The sequence below is a fragment of the Pseudorasbora parva genome, chromosome 14 (genome assembly GCF_024679245.1).
Source record: "Pseudorasbora parva isolate DD20220531a chromosome 14, ASM2467924v1, whole genome shotgun sequence".
In the NCBI taxonomy this organism is placed as follows: domain Eukaryota; kingdom Metazoa; phylum Chordata; class Actinopteri; order Cypriniformes; family Gobionidae; genus Pseudorasbora; species Pseudorasbora parva.
In genome coordinates this window covers 37,036,481-37,061,435 of record NC_090185.1, presented here as the reverse complement: position 1 = coordinate 37,061,435, position 24,955 = coordinate 37,036,481, and the positions used below count along the sequence as shown (strand labels likewise).

At 39.5% G+C, this 24,955-nt stretch overlaps 1 protein-coding gene across 2 annotated transcripts in view; it reads right to left on the bottom strand.

Annotated features, from left to right (window-relative positions):
* The window catches only part of ip6k1 (inositol hexakisphosphate kinase 1), a 75,754-nt gene that overhangs the window by 27,075 nt on the left and 23,724 nt on the right, over nucleotides 1-24,955 (bottom strand). For both annotated transcript variants that reach the window (XM_067416341.1, XM_067416343.1), the window contains exons 2-3: nucleotides 11,042-11,095; nucleotides 8,689-9,041 (exon numbers count right to left, since the gene is read on the bottom strand). In XM_067416341.1, coding sequence (XP_067272442.1) covers nucleotides 8,689-8,911 — 223 coding nt within the window. In that variant the 5' untranslated portion in view covers nucleotides 8,912-9,041; nucleotides 11,042-11,095. The remainder of the gene's footprint in view (nucleotides 1-8,688; nucleotides 9,042-11,041; nucleotides 11,096-24,955) is intronic.

The window sequence follows — 24,955 nt, the reverse complement described above, 5'->3', positions numbered from 1 at the left end:
GTAATATCACTAGTATTAGTGCTGTAATATCACTAGTATTAGTGCTGTAATATCACTAGTATTAGTGCTGTAATATCACTAGTATTAGTGCTGTAATAACACTAGTATTAGTGCTGTAATATCACTAGTATTAGTGCTGTAATATCACTAGTATTAGTGCTGTAATATCACTAGTATTAGTGCTGTAATATCTCTAGTATTAGTGTTGTAATATCACTAGTATTAGTGTTGTAATATCACTAGTATTAGTGTTGTAATATCACTAGTATTAGTGCTGTAATATCACTAGTATTAGTGCTGTAATATCACTAGTATTAGTGTTGTAATATCACTAGTATTAGTGCTGTAATATCACTAGTATTAGTGCTGTAATATCACTAGTATTAGTGCTGTAATATCACTAGTATTAGTGCTGTAATATCACTAGTATTAGTGCTGTAATATCACTAGTATTAGTGCTGTAATATCTCTAGTATTAGTGCTGTAATATCACTAGTATTAGTGCTGTAATATCACTAGTATTAGTGCTGTAATATCACTAGTATTAGTGCTGTAATATCTCTAGTATTAGTGTTGTAATATCACTAGTATTAGTGTTGTAATATCACTAGTATTAGTGCTGTAATATCACTAGTATTAGTGCTGTAATATCACTAGTATTAGTGCTGTAATATCTCTAGTATTAGTGTTGTAATATATCTAGTATTAGTGCTGTAATATCACTAGTATTAGTGTTGTAATATATCTAGTATTAGTGCTGTAATATCACTAGTATTAGTGCTGTAATATCACTAGTATTAGTGTTGTAATATCACTAGTATTAGTGTTGTAATATCACTAGTATTAGTGCTGTAATATCACTAGTATTAGTGCTGTTAGTGTTAATTAGTTGGGTTAGGTGGCTTTGGCTTTTACTGTGAATTTAAGTAAATGGTGTTTTGTATCTATTTATATATTAAGTATACTTTAAACTTTTAGTAAATTGTCCAATTTAAAGAATAATAAAATAAATTAAAAAATCAATAGAAAGACATTCTTCAATGCCATAATATCACTGTCGTTTTGTGGCTTTTTTTAAAGTATTGCTTCAGGCACCGTTTAGGCACCGGTACCGCTTTAAAAGTACCGGTTAGGCACCGTAATCGTAAAAAACCCAGTCGATACCCATCCCTAGTCCTCCTCAGTGATGTCAGCCCAGATGAATGAAGACTGCGATGACGTCTAATGAGCTCATTCAGGAAGAGCTGCGTTTAATAGGCTTTAGAGCTTGTTTTGCAGCAGCCTTGAGAAGACACGGCTCTGGGCTTTCCTTCAGGTAATGAAGGTGATTTAAGGATCTGCCAAGATCAGCCTTGATCAGACTCCAGCCTTTGATATTCTGCATAATTAGGTAATTCATTTTCATATTTTATGGCTGCTTTCAAAGAGGTTTAGTTTAGGCAGAAGCACACACAGACTAGGGACAAGGCGCTAAATAAGCTCCAAATAATGATATATAATATCTGAAGTATAGATACAGTGCAGTCAGATAAGACATATGACATTTTCTTTATACAAAATCCACATCAGACACTGGCCATTGACAGACATTATGTGTGAGGCTGCTACAAAGCCTTGGCAAAATATATTTTACCTGGATTGTGACTTTGCAGTCTAAACTAAATCTGACTGAGGGCTAAAAAACACAAAGACAGCAAACATCTTTTAATTTCATTGTCTTTTTGGGCTGCATGCAAAAACAAACACATGACAGACTAGGGCTGATTGGCGGCTTTTTGTTTAAAACCCATTTACAGTTGGAATAAAAGTTTGATATCTCCGCTTCGCGTCATGACCGCATCACCACCTCGGGTGTGCATTATTTTTCTAATAATTCAACGGCCCGTCATCAATTATTCATTACTTATGATAAACCAGTATTTTGATTAGTGTATTTGTTTCTATAGCTGAATATGTTATAAAATCCATAGACAACACACCTGTAGTTTTGATGATAGAATTTAAATTACTAGACAGAAAAATACAGCGCTTGGTTAGGCCCCGGACAGACAGAACGCGTTTTTCAGGTTAGAGGTTTCAGTTCGGCCTTTTTTTGGTTGATTTTTTTTATTTTTTTATTTAAGAGCAGGGCGTTGTTTTTTTTATGTTGCTAGGCAACCACAGAATCAGCTGTCCTGTCAGTCTAATCAACACTCTCAGAAAAAGGTACAGTGGAGGTGCAATGTTGTTCTGCTGGGAACAAAAGGTATAACTGTACCTTTAAAAGGTTCACAGTTGGTCCTTAGGGTACAATTATATCATTGTTTTTCTCAGTTCAGTCCTAGTGAGCCACTGTCCTGCAGAGTTTGGCTCCTGAAAGACGTCTATAGACGCTCTTATTGAGAATTAACAGGTTTAGATGTTGATGTTTTATTGAAAAAGTCACCATTATGGAGATCAGTGTTTACTTTAGTTGGGCAGTTTGACTCGGAATTGCATGTGAGTTTCTGGTTTTTGCTACAGTGTTAACGAAACACAAAATCTGTTGATATCAAAAGAAGCCATAAACAAAAATTGCCATGAAGAAAAATATTTGATTAAACTCATCACTGACTAAAAATGTGAATAAATAATATTCACCAACAATATTTTCTTGCCACAAATCAGACATTCTGACAATCTGATTTTTTTATTTTTTTGCAGCATCTTTGGAAAGTAAACTAGATATTTTTATTCACAAATCAACTTCGTCCAGCATTGAGAAAGTTGCCATATGGCAACGCTGGACCATAGTGGAATTGCATTAATGTAATATATCAGCATGGGCACCCTGACAGGTCTAAGCAGCCTCGTACGCAACAAACTGAGATGCTCTGTGTATTCTGACAGCTTTCTATCTGAACCAGCATTAACTTCTGGAGCAGTTTGAGCTCCAGTAGCTCGTCTGTTTGATCGGACCACACGGGCCAGCCTTCACTCCCCACGTGCATCAATGAGCCTTGGCCGCCCATGACCCTGTGGCCGGTTCTCCACTGTTCCTTCCTTGGAGCACTTTTGATAGAGACTGACCACTGCAGACCGGGAACACCCCACAAGAGCTGTAGATTTGGAGATGCTCTGACCCAGTCCTCTAGTCTAGACATCACAATTTGGCCCTTGTCAAACCTTGTCATCCTTACACTTGCCCATTTTTTTGTGTTTTTGATTTACGAGATATACATAAGAAAGAGAAGGCAATGATGTTTGAGACTCACAGTATGTCATGTCCATGTACTGAACTCTTATTATTTCACTATGGCAATTATGGCAAGTTAATGCAATTTTTCATTCTAGGGCACCTTTAATGTCTAGTGTCATATCAGGGCCATTTTATGGTTCATTGAAATACATTTCTAACATACAGTTCCTTTAAATACCATTTTGGTAGCCTGTCTAGAAAACACATAGCCCCTGGACATTGGGCTTCGCGAGCCCTGGCCCATACATGTCCGTGTCTAATCGCGAATCGCAATGAACCAACGACACCACAAATAAAGGATTCTTCAGCCTTTGACAGCGTGCTAAGGTATGTTCAGTTAGACACGCACACATAATCAGTAGATCTATATCAAACAATCTGTAACAATGCAATACAATCACATATAAAAACATATTTTACTCACATTACCGTGGCTTCATTCATTCATGTAATCTCATCCTGTCTGCAAATTCAGTCTCGTTTACGAACAAATGCGTGATCAGAAATTAAGGAACAAATGCGCAATGTATTCCCCACGTGAGCTGGATATTCATTAAAAATAAAGTTCATCCATGCATTTATAATATTGGAATCTGAATGAAGCTTATGTGGTGTGTTTGGATGGTTTAGCTCTATGTAGGCCTGTGTATTTTGAAATGACCTGGATTTTTAGCACTGATGGTCACAATTCTAGACAAACACAATCTGACTAAACTAATAATATACACACACTTGCACAAGGGCCATTCTTTTTGCTCGGAGGACAAATGGTTGAGTAAACTTCAGTGAAATGAGGAAAACATGTCGCCTTATATTTGTTTGCCAGGTGATATGATTTTGTAACCCCTAAAATTTCTGTAAAACTTAACTGCGGCAGTTTCATTTATAACACTCATCCCACTCTGTTGACATTTGAAAACAATGCCATGTGATTCATCAGGACAGGCCTATTTATAACCCCGGCTGTGACTAGATGAGGGAAATAACAGGCTTCAATGTTACTCTAGCATGGCCTGAAATAGTCAGTGGAAGTTACAGATGAATGGCATGCATTTCGCCCCACCAAAACTCACAGGGTTCATGTGGAAGGTATGCTGTGAATCTAGAATGTGACATGTTTTGGTGATGGTGAACACAGGACAGATGCTAAAAGACACGAGTGTCACGCATACACATTTGCACTGAAGACAAATAATAGCGGCTCTCTGAACGACTGCCAGGATTGTTAAAAACTTAAGTAAGGCACTTTTGCTTTACCCAGGCATTCATTTGGGGAATCTGCACTTCTTTGGCTTTTTTTTCACTCAAGTTAAAGTACAAAGTCATCATGACTTTAGGTGTGTAATTTCTGTGTTACTAGCAGCAACAAACAAAATGCTATAAATAAATAGCAATGCAATAAAAAAATATTACGACACAAAGTATGCAAACCTACATTAAGACTTATAGCGTCACTTCTGTGTAATCACTGGTGTTGAGATGTTTGGAGGAACCAGAAGACAACAACAACAACAACAACAACAACAACAACACTTGGGCAGGGCAAACGATTAAATCGGATCCAAAATAAAAGTTTGTGTTTACATAATATACTGTATGTGTGTGTACTGTGTATAATTATTATGTATATATATATATATATATATATATATATATATATATATATATACATAAAAAAATTATATATATATATATAAAATATTTATATCTATAAATAAGATAAATTATATAAATATATATACAGTATAAACATGCAAATATTTCTCAAATATATACATGAAGGAGTGTGCATTTGTATAATTATGTGTTTATACAGTACAGACAAATATATTATTTAAATACAAACTTTTATTTTGGTTGTAATTAATCGCAATTGTTTGTCCAGCACAACAACAAAAACAAACAAAAAAACAACAAAAAAAAACTGCATGCCCCAAAAAGAATATAGTGTGGACTGGAGCAACCAATATCCTAACAGCGGTTAAGACATCTGCGTATGGCGATGTGAATGATGTGATCAGAGAGGACCTCTAAACCTGAACAACTGGAGAGGAAAGACTGGACAGATTTCTAGCCAGGCTGTTTTCATCAGTCTCTGGACTCGACGAGCTTCTGACTTGACACTGGATGCCATAACATCCCACTTCACTGCTCGCGGTCCTGAGAGCTGTTAAACCAGAGCAACTGCAGTATTATGATGGTAATTGGTAGACCTCACTATCTGACAGCAAACAGGTTTTTTTTTTACACAGAAAAGGTGAGCTGAACACAAGAGGGTAATCCAGCCCCCGGAAAGCGTACCACCCATAGGGGCTGCCATTGCTAACCAAGCCATCACCTGCAGTTAGCATCCCATTGACTCCCATTCATTTTTGAGTCACTTTGACAGTGAATAACTTTACATCTGAGACGTTTAAAGACTCCATTTGTCCATTGTTTATTTCTAAAGAAACACGACAATGCATAAAAGGCTCCATTACCTTGTATCTTACACTATCGCTCCGCAGAAGCTGTTTTTGTAAAAATAGGCTAAAGATTGTGTCATAACCAACACGACTCTCGTACAGGAGAGAAATTAACGTATAGACAGGAGTAGATGCTCAGAAACAATCTTTTACTGTCTATGAGGCAGTCTGGGGGACGTGGAGACATAAAGTCTGATAAAGTCAAGGGGGAAGAATGGGGAGAAGCCCATAGTGAGCCAAAAGCAACGGGACAAAACATTTAAACAACATGATTCAGATTTCACTTTACACAACTACTAGAAGACCTCCAACTGTCCGACAGGTTGCTTATGTCACGTCTACGTCCTCAAGCTCAGTCTGAGCCTGCGCAGTTCACTCAGCCATCAGGAAGTGAGTGCTTCTAACTGACTTCAGTTCTCGCCGTTGAAGTCTATGGGGTCTCACGTTTCCATTTCTTTTACTTCTTTTTCCATTTATTTTATCTATGGCTGAACATGATACAGACAACAAGAACATAAGAAAAACAGGAAATGAGAAGAGTTTAAAGATGGACTATTAATTGCTCTTCCCCCGAAATGCACGCAATGCAAGAGATGTCTCTTTATCATTGCAGAAGCAAAATAAAGAGAAGATAATGAACAAACAACAAGAAGTCTCCGCCTCAGACGTCACACCCATGGGCCGTTGGCTGAACGTCTGATACATACGCCACACTTATCTGGAAACACTTCAGGAGTTTCAAAGTGGTTGATTTTCATTGAGTTTCATCTGGTTGAATTCTACAGAATGCATTTTTTAATGGTCCGCCCGGAAACAAATGCTGTGAACGCTGTCGTGTTTACTGTGATAATGAGACAATAGCTGTGTCTCATTTCGTTAAATTTCGAAGGCTGCGTCCTCCGGAGGACACGTCCTGTGTAGGATGCAGTATACGGAGTGTCCTCAATCAGACTTAAACTAAATGTCCTTCGTAGGACACAGGCAGGAAGTATCACGTTGCTATGCCAACAATTTCAGCCTCGTTGCGCTCTCACGCCAGTTATATGAATGAAAATTATTTATAACTTGAAAATGACTATGAAATGTTTCTTGTCTTGACAGCAATGTACTGTTCTAAACGTTTAAAATGCACTAAACAGTTGTAATCCTGTTTACCACAACTATCCTTTTGAGAATAGAGCTTAAAAAACAACAACACAAAAGCTTTAACTACTTAATTTAAACACCACACCTACGCTCGCATGTTTATCTGGCGGTGGTGCCCTTTTTTCATATAATATAAAAAAAAATTGACGGTTGTTAACGGAGACGCAAAGAATTGTGGGTTACCTCATGCACACTCCGAAATCCTGTGAAAGAAGGACGCATTCGAAGGTCCGTTTGGAGTGTCCTACTCACTTTTTTGAGACGGCCTTATGACGTATGCACCGTTCGAATGCGACCTCCGGAGGACGCAGCCTTCTGAAATGAGACACAGCTAATGTGTCAATATAAGCACGCTCTGTACGTGTACGTGTAAAGACATCACTTCCGGTATACACAATCTGGCGTAGTTTACCAGAAGTGAATCTCGTACACGATGCCAGAGCGTGTATACTGACCTTCATTACCGGAAGTGAAGTGCGTTCCAGGCTGTTGGATATAGCGTTGTATTAGAGGTAAAAAATTATATAAATACGGCTCGATTTCTCACACAAACTGATTGTTTTGTGTCTTCAGATATCAATGTGTCGTCATGAGCCACAGGGCTCTTTGTGCATGTTGTCTAAGGCCGGAGACACACTGCAAGCGTGGCGTTTCTGCTGAGTGTCAGCCGCGGGGCAGCTGCCTGGCGTTTTCTCCTTCTTTGTACACCAGAAGCGTGTCTGACGCGGCGCTGCTGCTGCTATTGATGTACAGGGAAGCCTATACTTCATGTTAAATATAAATATATTGCCTATTGATACCGCAAAGAAAACATCGGCAGTAGCCTATTGACCATATCTATGGTATTGACGGCAAAAGGCTACAGAACATTTTGTTCTGTATTGACAGGTTTAATATTTCAAAATCGGTAATTATGTTGTTTTTATTATTACAAAATAGGCCAATATCTGCATGTATGCTAACCTACAGACTTTCAAACATGAAAATATCATTTATTAATATGTATTCGTGTCAAAATGGCAAATAAACATCTTTTCCTATGCTATTTTGCCTGGAAACGCTTCCAACACGCTCGCGTGTCGCGTGAAAAATAGGCGTCTCTTCTATTTGAAGCATGCACGCATTTTCTGCACGGCTCAGACCGCGCGTGTGAAGCAGGCAGTATGCAAGCTCTAACCGGTTAACATGGGAGCCGAAATAAAAACGGACACGTCATGCAGCCGAGACGCTCACGGCACGCTTGCAGTGTGTCCCCGGCCTAAGCATGATTTTTTTCATCTAGTGTTCCCATCCGCTATTACTTCCGTCTGATGAGGTCAAACTGGCGCGATCATAGATATATATTATGTAGATGCCTCATTCGACCGATCCTCGCAGGCACTAATGAGGAATCGATATATATATCCATGATCGCGCCAGTTTGACCCTACAAGACGGAAGTAATAGTTGGTGGGAACAATAGATGGGACTCGTCGAGATATGAGGTAAAAAAAAAACATAAATACTGTTGTGTTTCTCACAGAAACCGATCGGTTTGTATCTAAGACATCAATGTGTCGTCAGGAGCAGCAGGGTTTTTGTGCATGTTGTCTAAGCATGTTTGTTTGTTTGTTTTGCTCTCATAGAATTGTTACCCATTCACATGCATTATATGACTGGCACACAGCAACGGTTGAGTTAAAAATCTTCATTTGTGTTCTACTGAAGAAACAAACACACCTACATGTTGGATGCACTGGGGGTCAGCAGATAAACATCACATTTTCATTTTTGGGTGAACCAACCCTTTAAGTAATTTTTTATTGGAGCAACACACCCTAAATCTAAGAGAGTGCACTGCATACAAATCTTCCATCTTACCTTTGTACTCAGGAGTGAATTCCTTCATCTCTGGTGGCAGGGACTCGTAAAATCGCTGCTCGCGGGTGATTAGGGGTTTGCAGACGGTGTGGTCGTCATAGCGCATCATGCTGGTGTGGCCGCCCACCTGGTGCACGAACGGCTCCAGGGGAACCCCGTCGCAGCTGGCCTGCCCCTGGATGGCACTGTGCTTGCCCGCCTCCATCGTGTGCGGGACACACATGGCGTTGGACGGCCGCGTGGAGCTGGGAGCATGGGCTCGGGCGCGCAGGCCTGGCGAGCGGGGGGTGAGAGGGGGCGGCTGAGAGCGCACGCTGCCGCCGGGAGGGGGAGGAGCCAGCCCGCTGACCCACCTGTGCAAAATACATACATCACCCCTTCAGCCTCAATTGTAACATTACGTTCCAGAGAACCTTGTTTGCCCAAACTCCCAAGGGTCCGTTCACACTTGTAGTTTGGTTAGTTTGGTCCAGACCAAAAAACAAAAACAAAACATAGTCCTGGTCCGCTTAGCGTTCACACTGGCATTTTTAACAGCGGACCTAAAGTTACCGAACCAAAGGCACAGGGAGACACTCACAACCTGATTGGTCGGCTTATATGGCGTAGGAGCTGCTTACCGAACATTCAAACCAATGCTGTGTGCTGGATTACACGCGGCCATTTTATGCATGTGGCATTATTTTTACCAGCTGAGAACTCATGAAGAGCTCATAAAATGTTCAAAACATTCAAAACAGCTCCAGGATTTCCTCCGTTGTGCAGAACAGAGACGGCCGTTCTGTCGTCTGTACCGGATAATAATGGGCAACACGGGTCCTTTGATGAGAAGAACCAGGTTTGCTTTTTGTGTGTTTTTTCTAGCATTTTCGAAACATGCTCGTCGGCCCAAATATTGATGAGGCACTTCCTCGTTGCTCTACGTTTGCCCTCTAACGTACATTATTCATTTTGGATACACCGATCTTTCCGCGTCGTCAAATCAGCTGACTATGCGTCGCATCTTGTGACATTACGTCCGGTTACATGTCTTTGGTCCGTGTTGCGTTCATATATCAATCGAACCGCACCAGAGTTCGTTTGGAAGCGGACCGAGACCCGTCTCTTTAGCGGTCTCGGTCCGCTTGTTTGGTGCGCACCAGGGTTCGGATGGCAGCGTTCACATGTGTTCAAATGAACCGCACTAAACAAGCAATCGCACCAGGGTTCGTTTTAATCCAACCAAACATGACAAGTGTGAACGCACCCTTAAAGAAGCAAAATTATGGAAATCTCACCCAGACCACTTAAAATGCATGCCAACATTACCATTGTTTTTAAAATACAAAATTGTGGTTAATTCAAGAACAATCCTGCTCACGTGTGTAGTTTATTTTATTTTTATTTTTTAAATTTATTTGTGTGTATATGTATGTGTATATAAATGTATATATTAGGGATGTCACACAACACTCAATACAATATTGAACCGTTCGGTACGGCATTCACGGTTCAATATGTGCTGGTGAATTTTGCATTTAATTAATTATTTATATTTCTCTCTGTTTTAAATATTTTCTCTCAGTTTATTTTGCCTCCTTTTGAGTGTGCCTGTGAGTCTACGCGTTGATATGAGCAAATATTAAATCATATGCTCTAAAGTTAGCCGAGTTTTAAAGCCTTGCCTAATGATTGTGAACACTTGTCCTTAAAGGGACAGTTCACCTCTAAAATTATGTTAATAAAACAACTAAAACAAAGAGAAAAATCACTCACTGCTCTTGAATAAGGTATAAAGCACAGTAGTTTTCAATCAATGTATATTACATATTGAAGACTATGTAGTTTTAATTTTAGCCGACATTTATTCATTCAATTTCATACTTAAATGCTGCTGTTCATCTCTGAGCTGCCACTGTAAATCTTTATATATATATATATATTTTATATTATACAATACACCCGAAATGTGTACAAGGTTTTTTTTAAAATTAAAGTTAAGTAGGGTTTTCAAGTCTTTTGAGTAAAATAAAGAAAGAGTATTACAATAAAAACATTTTCTTCTTAACCTCCTTAACCCCTTTCTGTTCCTGTCGCCTAAGAATAGAAAAAAAAAAAAAAAAACGAACCGAAAATCGTGGTTAAAAACCGAGGTATGTATTGAACCGTGGACTAACTGTATTGTTGCATCCCTAATATTATATTTTATATTATAGTAATGTATTTATTTTTATTTTTAGCTCTTTTTAATTATGTTAATCTGTATTTTTTTGAAATCCCCACTAGGGACAAGTGTTGTAAATTAGCTTAAGCTAATTTAGTTTTTTTGTATCTGTCCCTATCCAAATAAACATAAATAATAAATAATAAATACCTGCCAACAGATCCCGGCCTCAAGAGCGCTGGGAAGAATCCTTGATGTGGCCTTCTAGGAGAGGAAGAGAAACAGCACATTTAGGTTCAACAAAATGAAGACTGCTAGAATCAAATACGGTTAACAGAAGTTGCTGATCGGTGGGAACAAGCCTCGTTGGTTTCTGTGGAAGATTACATGTGCTTGCATGAAAAACTTCTGTTTAGCGGTCAACCGATATAGATTTTTTGAAGGCCGATATAAAGCCTATATATGATATCACTCTATTTAATATAACTTAAATAGCAAAAACGCATGCATAAAAATTGCTGAAATCAAATGTATATTTATTTTATATACTCACTAAATTAGTAATTTATAAATAAATGATATGGGGAAAAAAAATGTTTTTTTAATAAAATACAGATTCATACTTTAGATGACAACTTCTTAAATAAGCAGGGCAGCACACTATCAAAATAAAAAAATATATAATATAATGATACAAGTTGGCCAAAACTCAATACAATCGATCAACCACTACTTCTGTTCATCATACTTCATATGCCCAATATATTGAGTGTTGATTAATGTTTACATAAATAAAAGTAAAAAAATTTGTCTCTTCAGAAGATTTGGATTAAACTGCTCGATTCAGATCAATTACTTCATTACTTTTTCAAACAATGTTTCGGGTGAATGGACTTCAATTGAGGGGCAGAAATCACTCGGGTTTCATAAAAAATATCTTTACTTATGCTTTGAAAATGGACAAAGTCTTTTGGAAAGACGTGTGGTTGAGTAAATGATAGCAGAATTTAGGGCAGAACGATTAATTGTATTTGTGATAATATTGCAATATAATATAACACGATTTTATAACCGCAAAGACTGCGATTACAGTCTGAACACGTGACACACGAGCAGTCTGCAGAAGCAGCATCAACTTGGCACATTATGCCTACAGGCCTGGCCTAAAGGAAAGAACCGTTTTTCTTTAATCAATCTAATATTGTGTTGGTCAGACTTATACAATAGGGGTGGGAGAAAATATCCTCTCTCCAAAGATTCTGGATTCATTCTGAGCTTATTCTTGTTCGTGCATGTGGCTGTGCACGTCTCAAAATGCTTTTAGGACGCAAAATGATTGTAAAGCAGCAGTCAGTAATGTCTTAAGGGATTAAACAGACAGGACAAACTACATCTTAAAAAAGATCTGTGCATTAGTGTGAATGCAGATCTCCCTCTGTCTATGATTATCATTAATAATCAAACCACAGTAAAGATGATAAAATCACTCAGTTCAGATACCCTTAAATACTGAAAGCACTTTTCCTTCATTGCTTGTAAAATATTTGTTCTTCCTTTTTATTTTACTTACTAGCTTTCATGTTTTGAAGTTATATTAAGCTTATATATTTAAAATTCTTAACATAGAATTGTTTTAATTACATTTGTGTAATAAAAAATAGTACTTATAATTAAAAAAATATATATTTTAAGTTGTATTATTTACGATTAATTAATAAGAAAAAAGTTCAAGAATTGTTTTGGAAACGGATCGTGAGGTGTCTAAAGATTCCCACCATTAGCATACAGTGATTTATTGCTCACACTGTAAAACATTATTTAGACAAAAAGTTACCTGGTTCCCTTAAAATTTTGAGTTCATTGAAATTAAAAATTTGAGTTAATACAATGAACATTTTATGAGATTCGACAGTCTTAAAATATTATTAACAGATTTTGTAAGCATTTTGGGTAATTGTGTGTGTTTTATTTTTGATGATGCAGTAAAACATGCAAAATTGTACTATTTTCATGATTTATCAAATGTTTTATGTGGTGCAATAATATTTTGAGTTTCTATTTATTAAACAAATTTCCTTCATTGTATCAACTCAAATTTTTTGTTTCAATAAACTCAAAATTTGAAGGCAACCAGGTTACTTACTTTTTTAAGTTAAACCAACAATTTTTTTTACAGTGCATCTTTGTTGAATAACACCGAGGTTAAAGAGCTTTAAAAAAATGCATATTAAATCACAATCGCAATATTGGTAAAAATAAATAAATAAATCCGCATATTGATTATTTTCCAAAATCATTCAGCCCAGAATTTTCATTTTGTGTGAACTAACCATTTAATGGAAAGAGATCGGCCGAAATGTAGTTTGAATACTAGATTTGCTTGGGAGAGAGAACTTTTTATTTCTATTAGTGATGAAGGATAGGGAAATATCTGGAAATATGCTAAATCTATTTCGGTATGTAATCATGCCAAGGCTACACAGTTCAAAATTGCACATAGGATGCACATTTCACCACATCGTAGACATGCATTCAATAATGCCTTCTCACCTCTATGCCTTAAGTGCAAAACACAAATTGGTACACTCACTCATTGTCTTTGGTCATGTAATCAGTTACAAATATATTGGGCCAAGATAGTTTCTGAAATGAGTAATATCTTGAATAAGAAGTTGGTACTGAATCCTTTATTTTTGTTCCTTGGTCTGCCTGATGACACTTAAGCCCTTTTCACACTGCACGTAGGACCCGCAATATTCCCGAAACATTGCCGGGTCGCCTTCTGTGTGAAAGCAACCACGTCCCGGCATTGATTACCGAATTGAACCCGGGTCGGGGACCTAGTAATATTGCGGGATTCGACCCGGGACGAGCGCTGTGTGAACAAAAGCCAAAACTATTGCCGCAACGTGTTCGTAGTTATCGTGCGACTCCTAGAGCTTGTTTTTTCAGTAATACAACCCTGCAGTGCCAGAAGAGCTAGTCAGTGTTTTAAACGCAGAGAGTGTTCGTATACAAAAGAAACTCAAATTAAACAAGCAGAAATGAGCGCAAACTGGACACAAGTCGAGACCACGGAGCTCCTTACTATCCGCGCTGAAGCTGAGATCGCTCGCCATTATACGTCACATCAGGATGTCACGTGTCAACTCGATCCGGGGCCGTTACGGGTTGTGTGTGAAAGCGCACATATTACGGTATTTCGCTGGCAGTGAGAATGGACCAAATCTAGCGACCCGGGAACAAATGCCGGGACGCATTATCCGTCTATTTGCCGGAATCGCTGTGTGAAAGGGGCTTTTGATTTTATCAAAAGTAAAAAGACTGTATAATATTCTCACTTTTGCAGCTAGGAAAAACATTTTTTTGACGTGGATAACTGACAAGACTCCGACTATATCAGGTTGGCACAAGATTTTGATGGAACTAGCTCCGCTGGAATATTTAACTTGTGTAGTTAATGGCCAGCCAGACCAGTTTTAGAGTGTCTGGAAGCCCTATATCAATAATCTGGGTCCTGAATTGTCAACTATTCTGCGGAAAGGTTTCCCCAATCAAGAGTGAGAACATAATGGTTTTGAAAATGTGATGTACCTGTTTATCACACTCTTCAAGTGGCCTAGGTTAAATGTGCTCATTATTACTTATGCCAAGGTTTTGTTTGTTTGTTTGTTTGTTTTTGCTTGTGCTTTTGCTCGTGTTTTGTTGTTGTGCTTGTTTTTTTGTTTTTTGTTTTGCTAAAGTTGGAAAATGTTCAATAAATAAATATATATAAAGAAAGAGATCGGCCTAAATTGTTTGAATATTAATCAAACCGCACACCACTCAACCAACTAGAGACAACAAAAAATATAACCTTCCATTACTGCACCTTGAGAGCACTTCCCAGAAAGCCGTGTAGTCCTACAAACACAGCTGGCCTCTGCTGATCTCAGAGCCTTTATTACATTAGCCCAAGTCCCATCAGCTCATACACAAACACAGACAGCCATCCACCTCTGACAATACACCCAGTCTAATCCTCGTGTTACCAACATGCCACAGCGCACACAATCAGCCATTTATCAACTATTACAAAAACAGACACATGAATGTTTCACATGCCCTTCGTATTGAAAATGTCTTTGAAGTCGTGATGGAATGAGGCTGAAAGGCCATTGACTGCATCATTCCCTAATAAAGTCAAGTTAAAAGATCCTCAACTGAAGAATTGATCCAGCAGAGCCCAAAAGTGCATTCCAGGCATTTGTGATAAAACTCTGCTGGACATATTTGAGTGTCAATTCCCATGGACAGACAGTTTTGCTTGCACCTGCTACAGACTTTCTAAATGACATTAAAGGGACTGGCAAAATTTGCTTTCAATAAAAAACACTGACTATGCAGTAGAAAAGAGAGAGAAAAGAAACGGACTGTCGAAAACAGAGAAAAAAAGGTTGTTTTCCGTTTTGCTAAATAGGTAGGAAAACTTCAACACCCACAATGCACTGGGCATGTTGCCATCCATGGCCACTCCCAACAGTTTGCTATAGATACACTTTCCAGAGTAAAACTGGAAAAAAAGTCATTTAGTCATAATGATGTCAACTTTTATTTTTTACAGGTGCAAGATTTCAAAAAGTAAATGTTTAACGGCTGGATCCTTTCAGTGAAGGATCCAGCCTGTTGTCCACGAGTCCATCAACCCAAAGCTTCACCTTTGCCTTATCATGGGTTTGACATTTCATTCTGTAACGCAGTTTTGATGTGGTTTAATGATCACATTAGCTTAACCAATGGTTCTATCGCTTGTTTCGGCTTATTCGCCTGTGGTTTGATCAGGAGATTCTGTTCTCGTTCAGAAGATTCGGATAATAGCACCCCCTATCGTCCAACAGTGAAATAATGACTTGCCGGAAAATTCTGTCAATGGCGGGGAAGCCTTACGGCCGTTTCACACCGCAAGCGTGAGCGGCGCGTGAGCAGCACGTATTTTTTTCGGCGCCCATGTTAATCAATGAGTGCATTCACACCGGGAGCAGGAGCGTCGCGTGAGCAGCAGTGCAGCGGGGGTTTCGGCTGCAAGCCTATTTTTGCTGCGCTGCTGACGCTCCTGACGCTCAATTAAAGTGAAAGCACACTTTTAAAGGACAAAATAAATGTGATTTCACACAAAAAGTGCCTAAAATGCACACAGGAAGCACGTGTGGTGTATTTGAACAATAACTGGAGTATGTCAGAGAAGAAAACGAAAAATAAAAAATATCTGTGGAAGAACTTGTTTTAATTATTCAGTTTGGGTGAAAGTATGGTTATGATTATAAAAAATAAAGTAAACTAGCCAGAAAATGTAACAAACTTTCGTTTAGTTTAGTATTTAATATTCAGACAGGTAAAGGCTCTCGGTCTGCAGCTGCAGTCACGGTGTAAAGCGAAAGCACACTTTTGATGGACAAAATAAATATAATATCACAAAAGCGCTCAAAATGCAGAAAAAGAAAACGAAGAATAAAAATCATCTGTAGAAGATTTACCCATTTAAACTTGTTTTAATTATTCAGTTTGGGTGAAAGTATTATAAAAAGTAAAGTAAACTACCCAGAAAATATAATAATTTATTTTAGTTTAGTATTTAATACTCAGACAGGTATAGGCTCTATCATTGTGGGAGCCGCTGCTGTGACGCTGCACCAACGCTTCCAGTGTGAATGCTCTCGCGCGTCTGCAGCTGCAGTCACGGTGTAGTTACGCTGAAGTGCTGCTCACGCTTGCGGTGTGAAACAGGCGTTATCTGAGAAAGAGTTAAAGGTGGGGTAAGTGCTTTCTGGTAACCGTTACTGTTATTTTAAATCACCAAAGTAAACACGCCCCTACCCCCAAAAGGGTCTCGCCCAAGCGGCAACCTCCCGCGATCTCTCTTGAAGCCGATACGGAAGTAATGTAAACTGCAATTCCTTAACTGGCCACTAGTGTTTACATGGCTCCAGAAGGGAGCAGAATCTCATTGAGCCCCCATGTTAAAATTCTCAACTTTAAAGCAGAAAAAAACATGTTTACAGCCTGGTACAAATTGTGGTTTTGGCTTATAAGGCTAATTTTGATCTTCATGACAACTGTGAGGGGGGTGAATTTTTTTATAACTCATTCGTTTACGTTATATAAAGCCTTAAAGTTCTGCATAATTAAGGGCGTGGTTACAAGTAAATAGCCATTTATCCGCCGTCTATAGTTATTGCGTCACCTCAGCTCCACGCACATCCCACCTTTTTGCACATTTTCTGTTATCCGGGAGTGACACGCGATGACTCGCTCACAAGATGGCAACGCCCAGCTCAACCCTACTTTAAGCTTCAGAACGGCTTATCGGAATCCATGGGTGACGTCACGGACACTACAGCCATATTTTTTACAGTCTATGGTCTCGCCCCTATTTTAATAGCTCCGACTATGACAACGACTCCGGCCGAATCTGTGTTACTAATCCAGGTCGAATATTCAATAAAAAAGTCACCCCTTCCATCACAAAAACTCAAACCGTTCTCATGAACAACTCGATTGCACACACGCACGAAAGTCCAACTAACGACATATTACAATTATGACCGGATTAGGGTTATATAGATCATGAAAGGAGGAAACAAACATATATTAGGAGTATAGTATCTTACTTGTCAGACACATTTTGTGAGCTGACCTTGAAGCACACAGTGAGGAGATTTAGCCGCTCCATACGGTGTGGAAATGAACGGGTCTTTATCATCGCTGAAGTGAGACACAATACGATCGCAAATGGACAAACAAGCGAACATGACACACAAGCATATTCAAGCAAAAGCAGCATATATTAGTTCTCAGCTAATGTCCGTCATGTCCGTCGTGTGTTTTGAATAATGACGAGCGCTCTTCTCGCCATCAATAGTAGACATGCCCCTTTACTTGCTGATTGGCTACAAGTTTGTTATTGGACTTGGCCCGAGTCTGTTTTGTAAAACGGTGTTGAAATAACACTCACCCCACCTTTAAAGGATTAGTTCACTTTAAATTGAAAACTCACTTTAAAGCTACACTGTGTGATATTTCCCCCAATCTAGTGGTGAAAAGGTATATGACAATCTAGTGAATATTTGTTTCAGTTCCTCTCAATTCTGATTTCAACTGCTACGGTGGCTGATTTAGTCCAAGATTAACATGGCTTCCAGTTCAACCTCTTCCATGAGTGCCATTGAGTGTTAAAACGCAAAGCTTGAATTTACGGACGTCCCTCTTTGGCTAATGTACTTTCAAGATGGAGGGCCAACATGGCGACCGGCATTCGAACCCCTCACCCGTATGTATTTTTAATGGCATATTATAAACTTACGAGAATACTTTATTACTTGAAAGAAGTAAATATACATTAATGAGCACATATATTTTTGAAAGAACTGAGTGTTTTTAGCTAAGAATAAACTAAAAAAGTTACACAGTGTAGCTTTAAAATGAAAATGATTTGCTCACTCTCAAGCCATCTAGGTGTATATGACTTTCTTCTTTTAGAAAAAGACAATCAGTTATACTAATAAATATCCTGGCCTTCTGAAGCGAAGCGATGGGTTTTTCTAAGAAAAATATCCATATTTAAAACTTTATAAAGTAAAATATATAGCCTTCAGTATTCAATTCACAAGAAAAGTGTAACGTCTCTCGCAGTTTAAAGCCATACGTCCAACGTCTTTATACGCCAGTTACTAAGCTGAATACATAAGGTGGTCTGGTTATTATTGAAACTGTGTTTGATTATCGCAATTTTGAAAACTCACAGTAAATTCTGTTTAATTCTGAATAATTCTCGCGATGGTTTTATTTTTTGATCAGCTGTTTGTGTAATGAGCGCTTCCACACCGAACGCGAATGTGCTGCGGCGAAAAAACGACATTTATTTTTTCAGTTTCGATGTTGATTTTTTTTACTCTAGCTTCGACAAAAATGGCTTCAACTAATCACATACAAGGAAACAAAGGTGACGAAATGTCCAGTTGATGTCTCGAGCTATTCAATCAACTTTAACCTTTGCCAGGCATGGCATTTCTCATGAGATTACAACTGTCATCTGTACAGCTGCAGCTGTGTTTGCCCACTGTATGCTACAGACAGCAATAAATTGTTGTTGTTTTTTCTAAACATTGTCTGCGATAATGGAAAGTGAACGTGTTGCCATCAGTAAAGGTCCTTTCACACCGGACGCGTAACGAAAAAGCGTAACGAATAAGCGAATATTTTGCGTCAAAACCATTCACATCTGCCGCGACACGAATTTGCGAGGTTTCAGAGCTCCAACATTACAAAATATTCGCGGCACAGCTGAGAAAACACGGGCACTTCATCATTCAGTGAAGACGAGCGTTTCATTTTATTTAAAGGACCGAGAGGAAGGTTTTGGGTGCAGCCAGTCTTAAGAACAGCATCTGAAGGGGAGGATGCTAATCTTGTACAGGAGCTTAAACTTTATCATGGCCGGTTCTGCACTTACTTTCTAAAGTCTGTGGGACAATTTGAGGATCTCCTCCAGAGACGGCAGCGCATCTGACGAGACAAACCGCGCACTTCAGGGAATCTATCGATCCGATCAGATGTTTCCAGTCGAGTCACATGTAAACATTTCAGTGCCAGAGACGTAGCCTACTGATGGCAACACGTTCACTTTCCATAATCGCGGACACAATGTTTAGAAAAACCTTTTTTAAAAGGTTATAATAACTTAAAAGTTATAAGTCTGTAGCATACAGTGGGCAAACACAGCTGCAGTTGTAATCTCATGAGAAATGCCACACCTGGCAAAGGTTAAAGTTGATTGAATAGCTTGTGACATCAACTGGACATTTCGTCACCTTTGTTTCCATCTATGTGATTGGTTGAAGCCGTTTTTGTTGCTGCTAGAGTAAACGAAAAAAACGAAAAAAATAAATGTCGTTTTTCGCCTCAGCACATTCGCGTTCGGAGTGGAAGCGATCATTACACAAACACAAACAGCGGATCGAAAAAAAAGAAAACATTGCGCGAATTATTCGCACGTCAAAATCGCGTCCAGTGTGAAAGGGCCTTAAGTCTGTGGCACTTAAATGTTTACATTGTGACTCATCTGGAAACATCTGCTCGGATCGATAGATTCCCTGAAGTGTGCGGTTTGTCTCGTCAGATGCACTGCTGTCTCATGAGCTCCTCAAATTGTCCCACAGATTTTAGAAAGTAGGCCTTAAGTGCAGAACCGGCCATGATAAAGTTTAAGCTCCTGTTCAAGATTAGCATCCTCCCCTTCAGATGCTTTTCTTAAGACTGGCTGCACCCAAAACCTTCCTCTCGGTCCTTTAAATAAACTGAAAAGCTCGTCTTCACTGAATGATGAAGTGTCCGTGTTTTCTCAGCTGATGCAGCGAATGTTTTGGACTGTTGGAGCTCTGAAACCTCGCAAATTTGTGTCGCGGCAGAAGTGAATGGTTTTGACGCGAAATATTCGCTTATTCGTTTCGCTTTTCCGTTATGCGTCCGGTGTGAAAGGGCCTTAAGGAGGGAAATCCCACAGAACAGAATCTTGCTTTAAAAAAGTGCACTGAGCTGCTTGTTTTATTTGTTGTTTGTTGATTTGTTGGAATGTTTTCAGTGTGTGTGTGTTGGTTCGTTTTAAACCCTTTCGTCTATATTTTAACAAAACCATGATAATATTGATAATCGTGATCATTTTGGTAACTGTTGGTCACATACTGTCCTAGTATAAACCTAGGATGGCTTGAGGTTGAGCAAATCATTGTGTAATTTTCATTTTAAAGTGAACTAATCTTTAAAAAAAAATTAAGAGTTTGGATTGGAACCAGATCAGACATTCATGTATCATTGCCGCTGAGTGATCCTAGTATGGATCAATACCTATTTATTGATAATAAAGAAAAATGTTTGATATTTGAACAGTATTAGCATAAAACACAAAGAAACTCCAGCTATAGATCTGTTTCTTGCTGGCCTACTAATAAGCTGCTAATTGGAAATGCTAGTACTCATTACTGACTGAAGCCATGAAAGAAAAGTAGAACGATGCTGTATGACGCCTCAGGCATCTCAACAGGAAAAGGGAGAGTGACCCCATTTATAATGCCTTTGGTTGGCTGCCACACAAACTGAGGAAGACAACTACAAACCTGGTCTGTCAGTGATACGCATATCATATTGAACCATGTGCTGGTTCAATCGAACTTTTCTTGCATAACCGAATGTATCTGCTAGCCAGATTGACGATCAAAACATGCAGTGTAAAGCTTAGGGTTCATTTTTCCAAATGGGTTTCCATGGGTTCATGTCCATGAAATATCTTGCACTTAGACACAAAAGTATGTCAAAATGCATCCCATCCTGGCGAGTATCCTCATAAACACATCTGTTTATGTCTTAAAGGAGCACTTCACTGCTGGCAAAATGAGCTTTCAATAAAACTGGGCTGCCTAGGCAGTAGAAAGGCAAAACATTTTTAAATCTGTGCTACATGATTTTGAGAAAACAGAGAAAAAAGCTGCTGCCTTCCCCTTTCCCAAACAGGAAAACTTCAACACCCATAATGCACTGGGGCTTGTTGCTGTCCAAGTCCACTCCCAGCAGACTTCTATGCATACACTTACCAGTCAAACATTCTTCAGAGCCTAAGGGTGCTTTCACACCTGCCTCATTTAGTTCGGTTGAATCGTACTAGAGTTCGTTTCCCTCTTTGGTGCGGTTCGTTTGGTCAGGTCTGAAAGCAGCAATCGCACTCGGGTGCGCACCAAAAGCGGACCAAACAAGCATACCGAGACCTCCTTGAAGAGGTGGTCTCGGTACGATTTCAAACAAACTCTGGAGCGGTTTGTTTGTGGTGAGAACGTGATCCGACCTCGAACAGAACCAACTGCAAAAGTACTGATCATTTTTGGACTGAACCAGCTGCCGTAGTTAGCTGCGCTGACATTGTGTGCATGATATTATTACCTGATAGATCGTTGGCAATATTTTCGGAAGATGGAAGCATGTCAAGAATTAATAATTAATGCACGTCTCCTCTTGAAGTGATGAGCGATGCGCGCTCGCTGTCTGCAGTGCATTAGAACGCTGTTTTCATGTCGCATCCGCGCTTCATTATAGAAATGTTGTGTTTGCATAGTGTGGTAAATACACACAGTGTAGTAGATTATGTCCAGGGACAAAACTGGCCCACGCAGTCGTCTCTCCATAGTGTTATTATAGTTTGCTGGCTTTGCCTCTTCTGCTGGAATTTTCCCACATGTAAATTCTGACCAATCGAAAAGCAGTTTAGGAAATACGCCATGGCCAATGAGTGATGTGGATGTTGTCACGTGCCTGCGTTTTGGTTCGTTTCAACTGGTTCGGACCAAAGCAATCAGTGTGGTGTGAAAAGGAACCAAAAAATCTGAAAAATGCAACAATGTATAATTGTGTGCCCTTGGTTCGGACCAAATGAACCGAACTAGAGATGTGAAAGCACCCTAAAACTCACTAGACATCTAATTACAGACTACAAAGTTTTGGGAACGACAGATGCTTTAAAGGTGTGAATTACTTAAGGGGGGGGGGGGGGGGGAATGCTGTTTCATGCATACTGAGCTTTTTACACTGTTAAAGGTGCACTAGGCAACTTTCCGTCCACTGGAGGGCGCCTATTCAAAACAAATGCGTAGTTTGATGACGCAAAGTGTGAGCGCAGCATCTTGGGACATGTGGTCTTCTCATCACAGCCTGTGGAAAATAGGACACGGGCAGAAATCACGTTCATGCATGCGGTTATTAACGTTACTGTAGTGTAAAGCAGAGCAGGAGCGAGTGTTGTGGACCTGAGCACAGCTGCTGGAGCGATTGTTACACAAACACACGGCTTGCGAGTACCGGGACTTTTATTATGACGGGATGGGACACATTCGCCGGGCGCCTGCACTGATCCGCTCTTCCGGTTATGATTTTGAGGTAATGCAGCTCTGTTTATCATATTAGATACATTTAAGTGTGTTTAAAACGATGTTACGACTTTACTCCGTGCGTTCACTTGTTCACACTGCTAAGAGTAAAGCGCTCCTGCCAAATAAAAGCCGAAACCGAGGGTAACGCAGGTATGACGCAATTGACAGGCGACTCGCTCAAACGCTATGCTGAAACGTCCCGGTCCTCAGTTAAAATAGCAATTTTCTCACAATTTACAAATAGTTGAAAACATTTGGGATATTGTAAGTACTCAACTGAACAAAATATATAACACCGGCCTAGTGGTTTTTGGATATTTTACTGCAAAAATACTACATAGTGCACCTTTAAAGACTTGGATTCCCATCCTAAACATAGACAAAGTTTCAAAAACTAATGTTGGACGTTTGATGGAGTATTTCTGTGTCAAAAATACTCTTTCCGGTTTCTCACAAGTTTCGGAGAGTTTTTTTCGAGTATGGGTCGGCTTGACGTTAATAGAGCGGAAGGTCCTTGTATGGGCCGTACGGGCTCTTCTCCCGGTAGGGTGCGCGTGCGTGACTAGAGCGAGAGAGGAAATGCACGCCGTAAACACTCAGATGCAGATCCAGTCGTCCGTGAACACTTATGTCGTTATAGTCCGCGCCGCGCTCCACTTTATTCCTATGGGTGACGTCGAGCGACTTCAAAGCTTCAGCACAGCATTCTGTGAAGGCAGCGCTGCATTTGAACCGATTTGAACGCAGAAATGACGGGAAGCTTCACAACATCGCTTCAGTCGCGTCGCAAAGTGGATTTCCACGGTCACTGCTGTCACAGGACTTCACCAAATCATACCAAAGAAGTGTGTTTTTGACGGAGCGGTCCCAGCGATAAAGGTTCGGTCCTGCTTTGGAAGCAGCCGGTGAGTAAAACTGCTTCAAATGTCTGTGCTGTTGGCTATCGTCGCGTGAGTTAACATCAGAAACGACACGATCGCGTGCTTCGTCATTCAAATGCGCTAACGGTTACTCCATTGCTGTTCTCTGTATAACGTTACACTAGTCTGACGTGCAAAACCGTTTTGCTTGCTACTGCTAAGGTCTAACGTTATTCACATACAATAGTCCATAAACCGAATCATGTCCTCATAAACTGCGAGTAAACACACACAAATGTTGACAGGCCACTAAATACAGTCCATACCACAGAGACGGACGTCCTGCTGCTGCTGTTTCTCCTGTTCAATTTATTTCTGCCTCAGATTTGATTCTGGATCATATCTGTATTAGCTGAGCTCGATAGCCATGAGTTTCTCCACGCTTGAGGACGTCACCGCTTTGTGCGCACTCGTCATTCTTTAGCTCCGTCCACACGATACGCCTCCAGCCGCTCGGTTTTTCCCGGAAAGACTCGGTACAGCCCATATTTCTTTTATAAATATAATAAAACTAAAGACTTTTCGGAGATATGAAGGATGCAATACTACTCTATAGGTACTCAAGATTGACATGAGATTGACTGAAACTGAGTGTTTCACCCCACAAACAAAAGTCGATTATAAATTACATATCCGCTGCTCTCAAATGTTAGTCTGGAGCCCTGCGAATGCTCTCTAAAACCTGAAGCATCCCACCCAAATATTCAGTAAACACACAAAGAATAGGCATGTAAACATAGACATGGCTGGAAACTACCCAAACCTGCACTTCACCATGTCAAATAATAGGCCTAATTCACACAGAACACTCTCTTTAAAAACTCTGCACAAGAAAACTAAACTCAGCAGTATTATTTATTTTCTGAACAAGGGAACTTCCATTGTCAGGGCCTGGCTCATCTGCCAAATGTTGTTTGGAAAGAGACTCACAAACAACATTAATCTGCTCTTAAGACTTTGCGACGTGCTTGAATGTGGGCTGTCCCGCAGTAAATGAGATTTGTGAGGCTCGTCTGCTTACATCACTCGTGTCTGCTTCAGTACACATGCAGCAGCTTTAGTGGCTATTTTAGGGCTTGTTTTCACTGAACTCTCATCTTCTGCTTTATTAGCCAAAACCTGATGTTTGAAGGGCTGTGCAATGTTTTTTTATATATGGGGAACATTCCATTAATATAAAAGCACAAAGGTAAATCATGCCCTGATTAAGAGATTATTCAACCTAGAGATTGATCGATGAACTTTTTTCAAATATA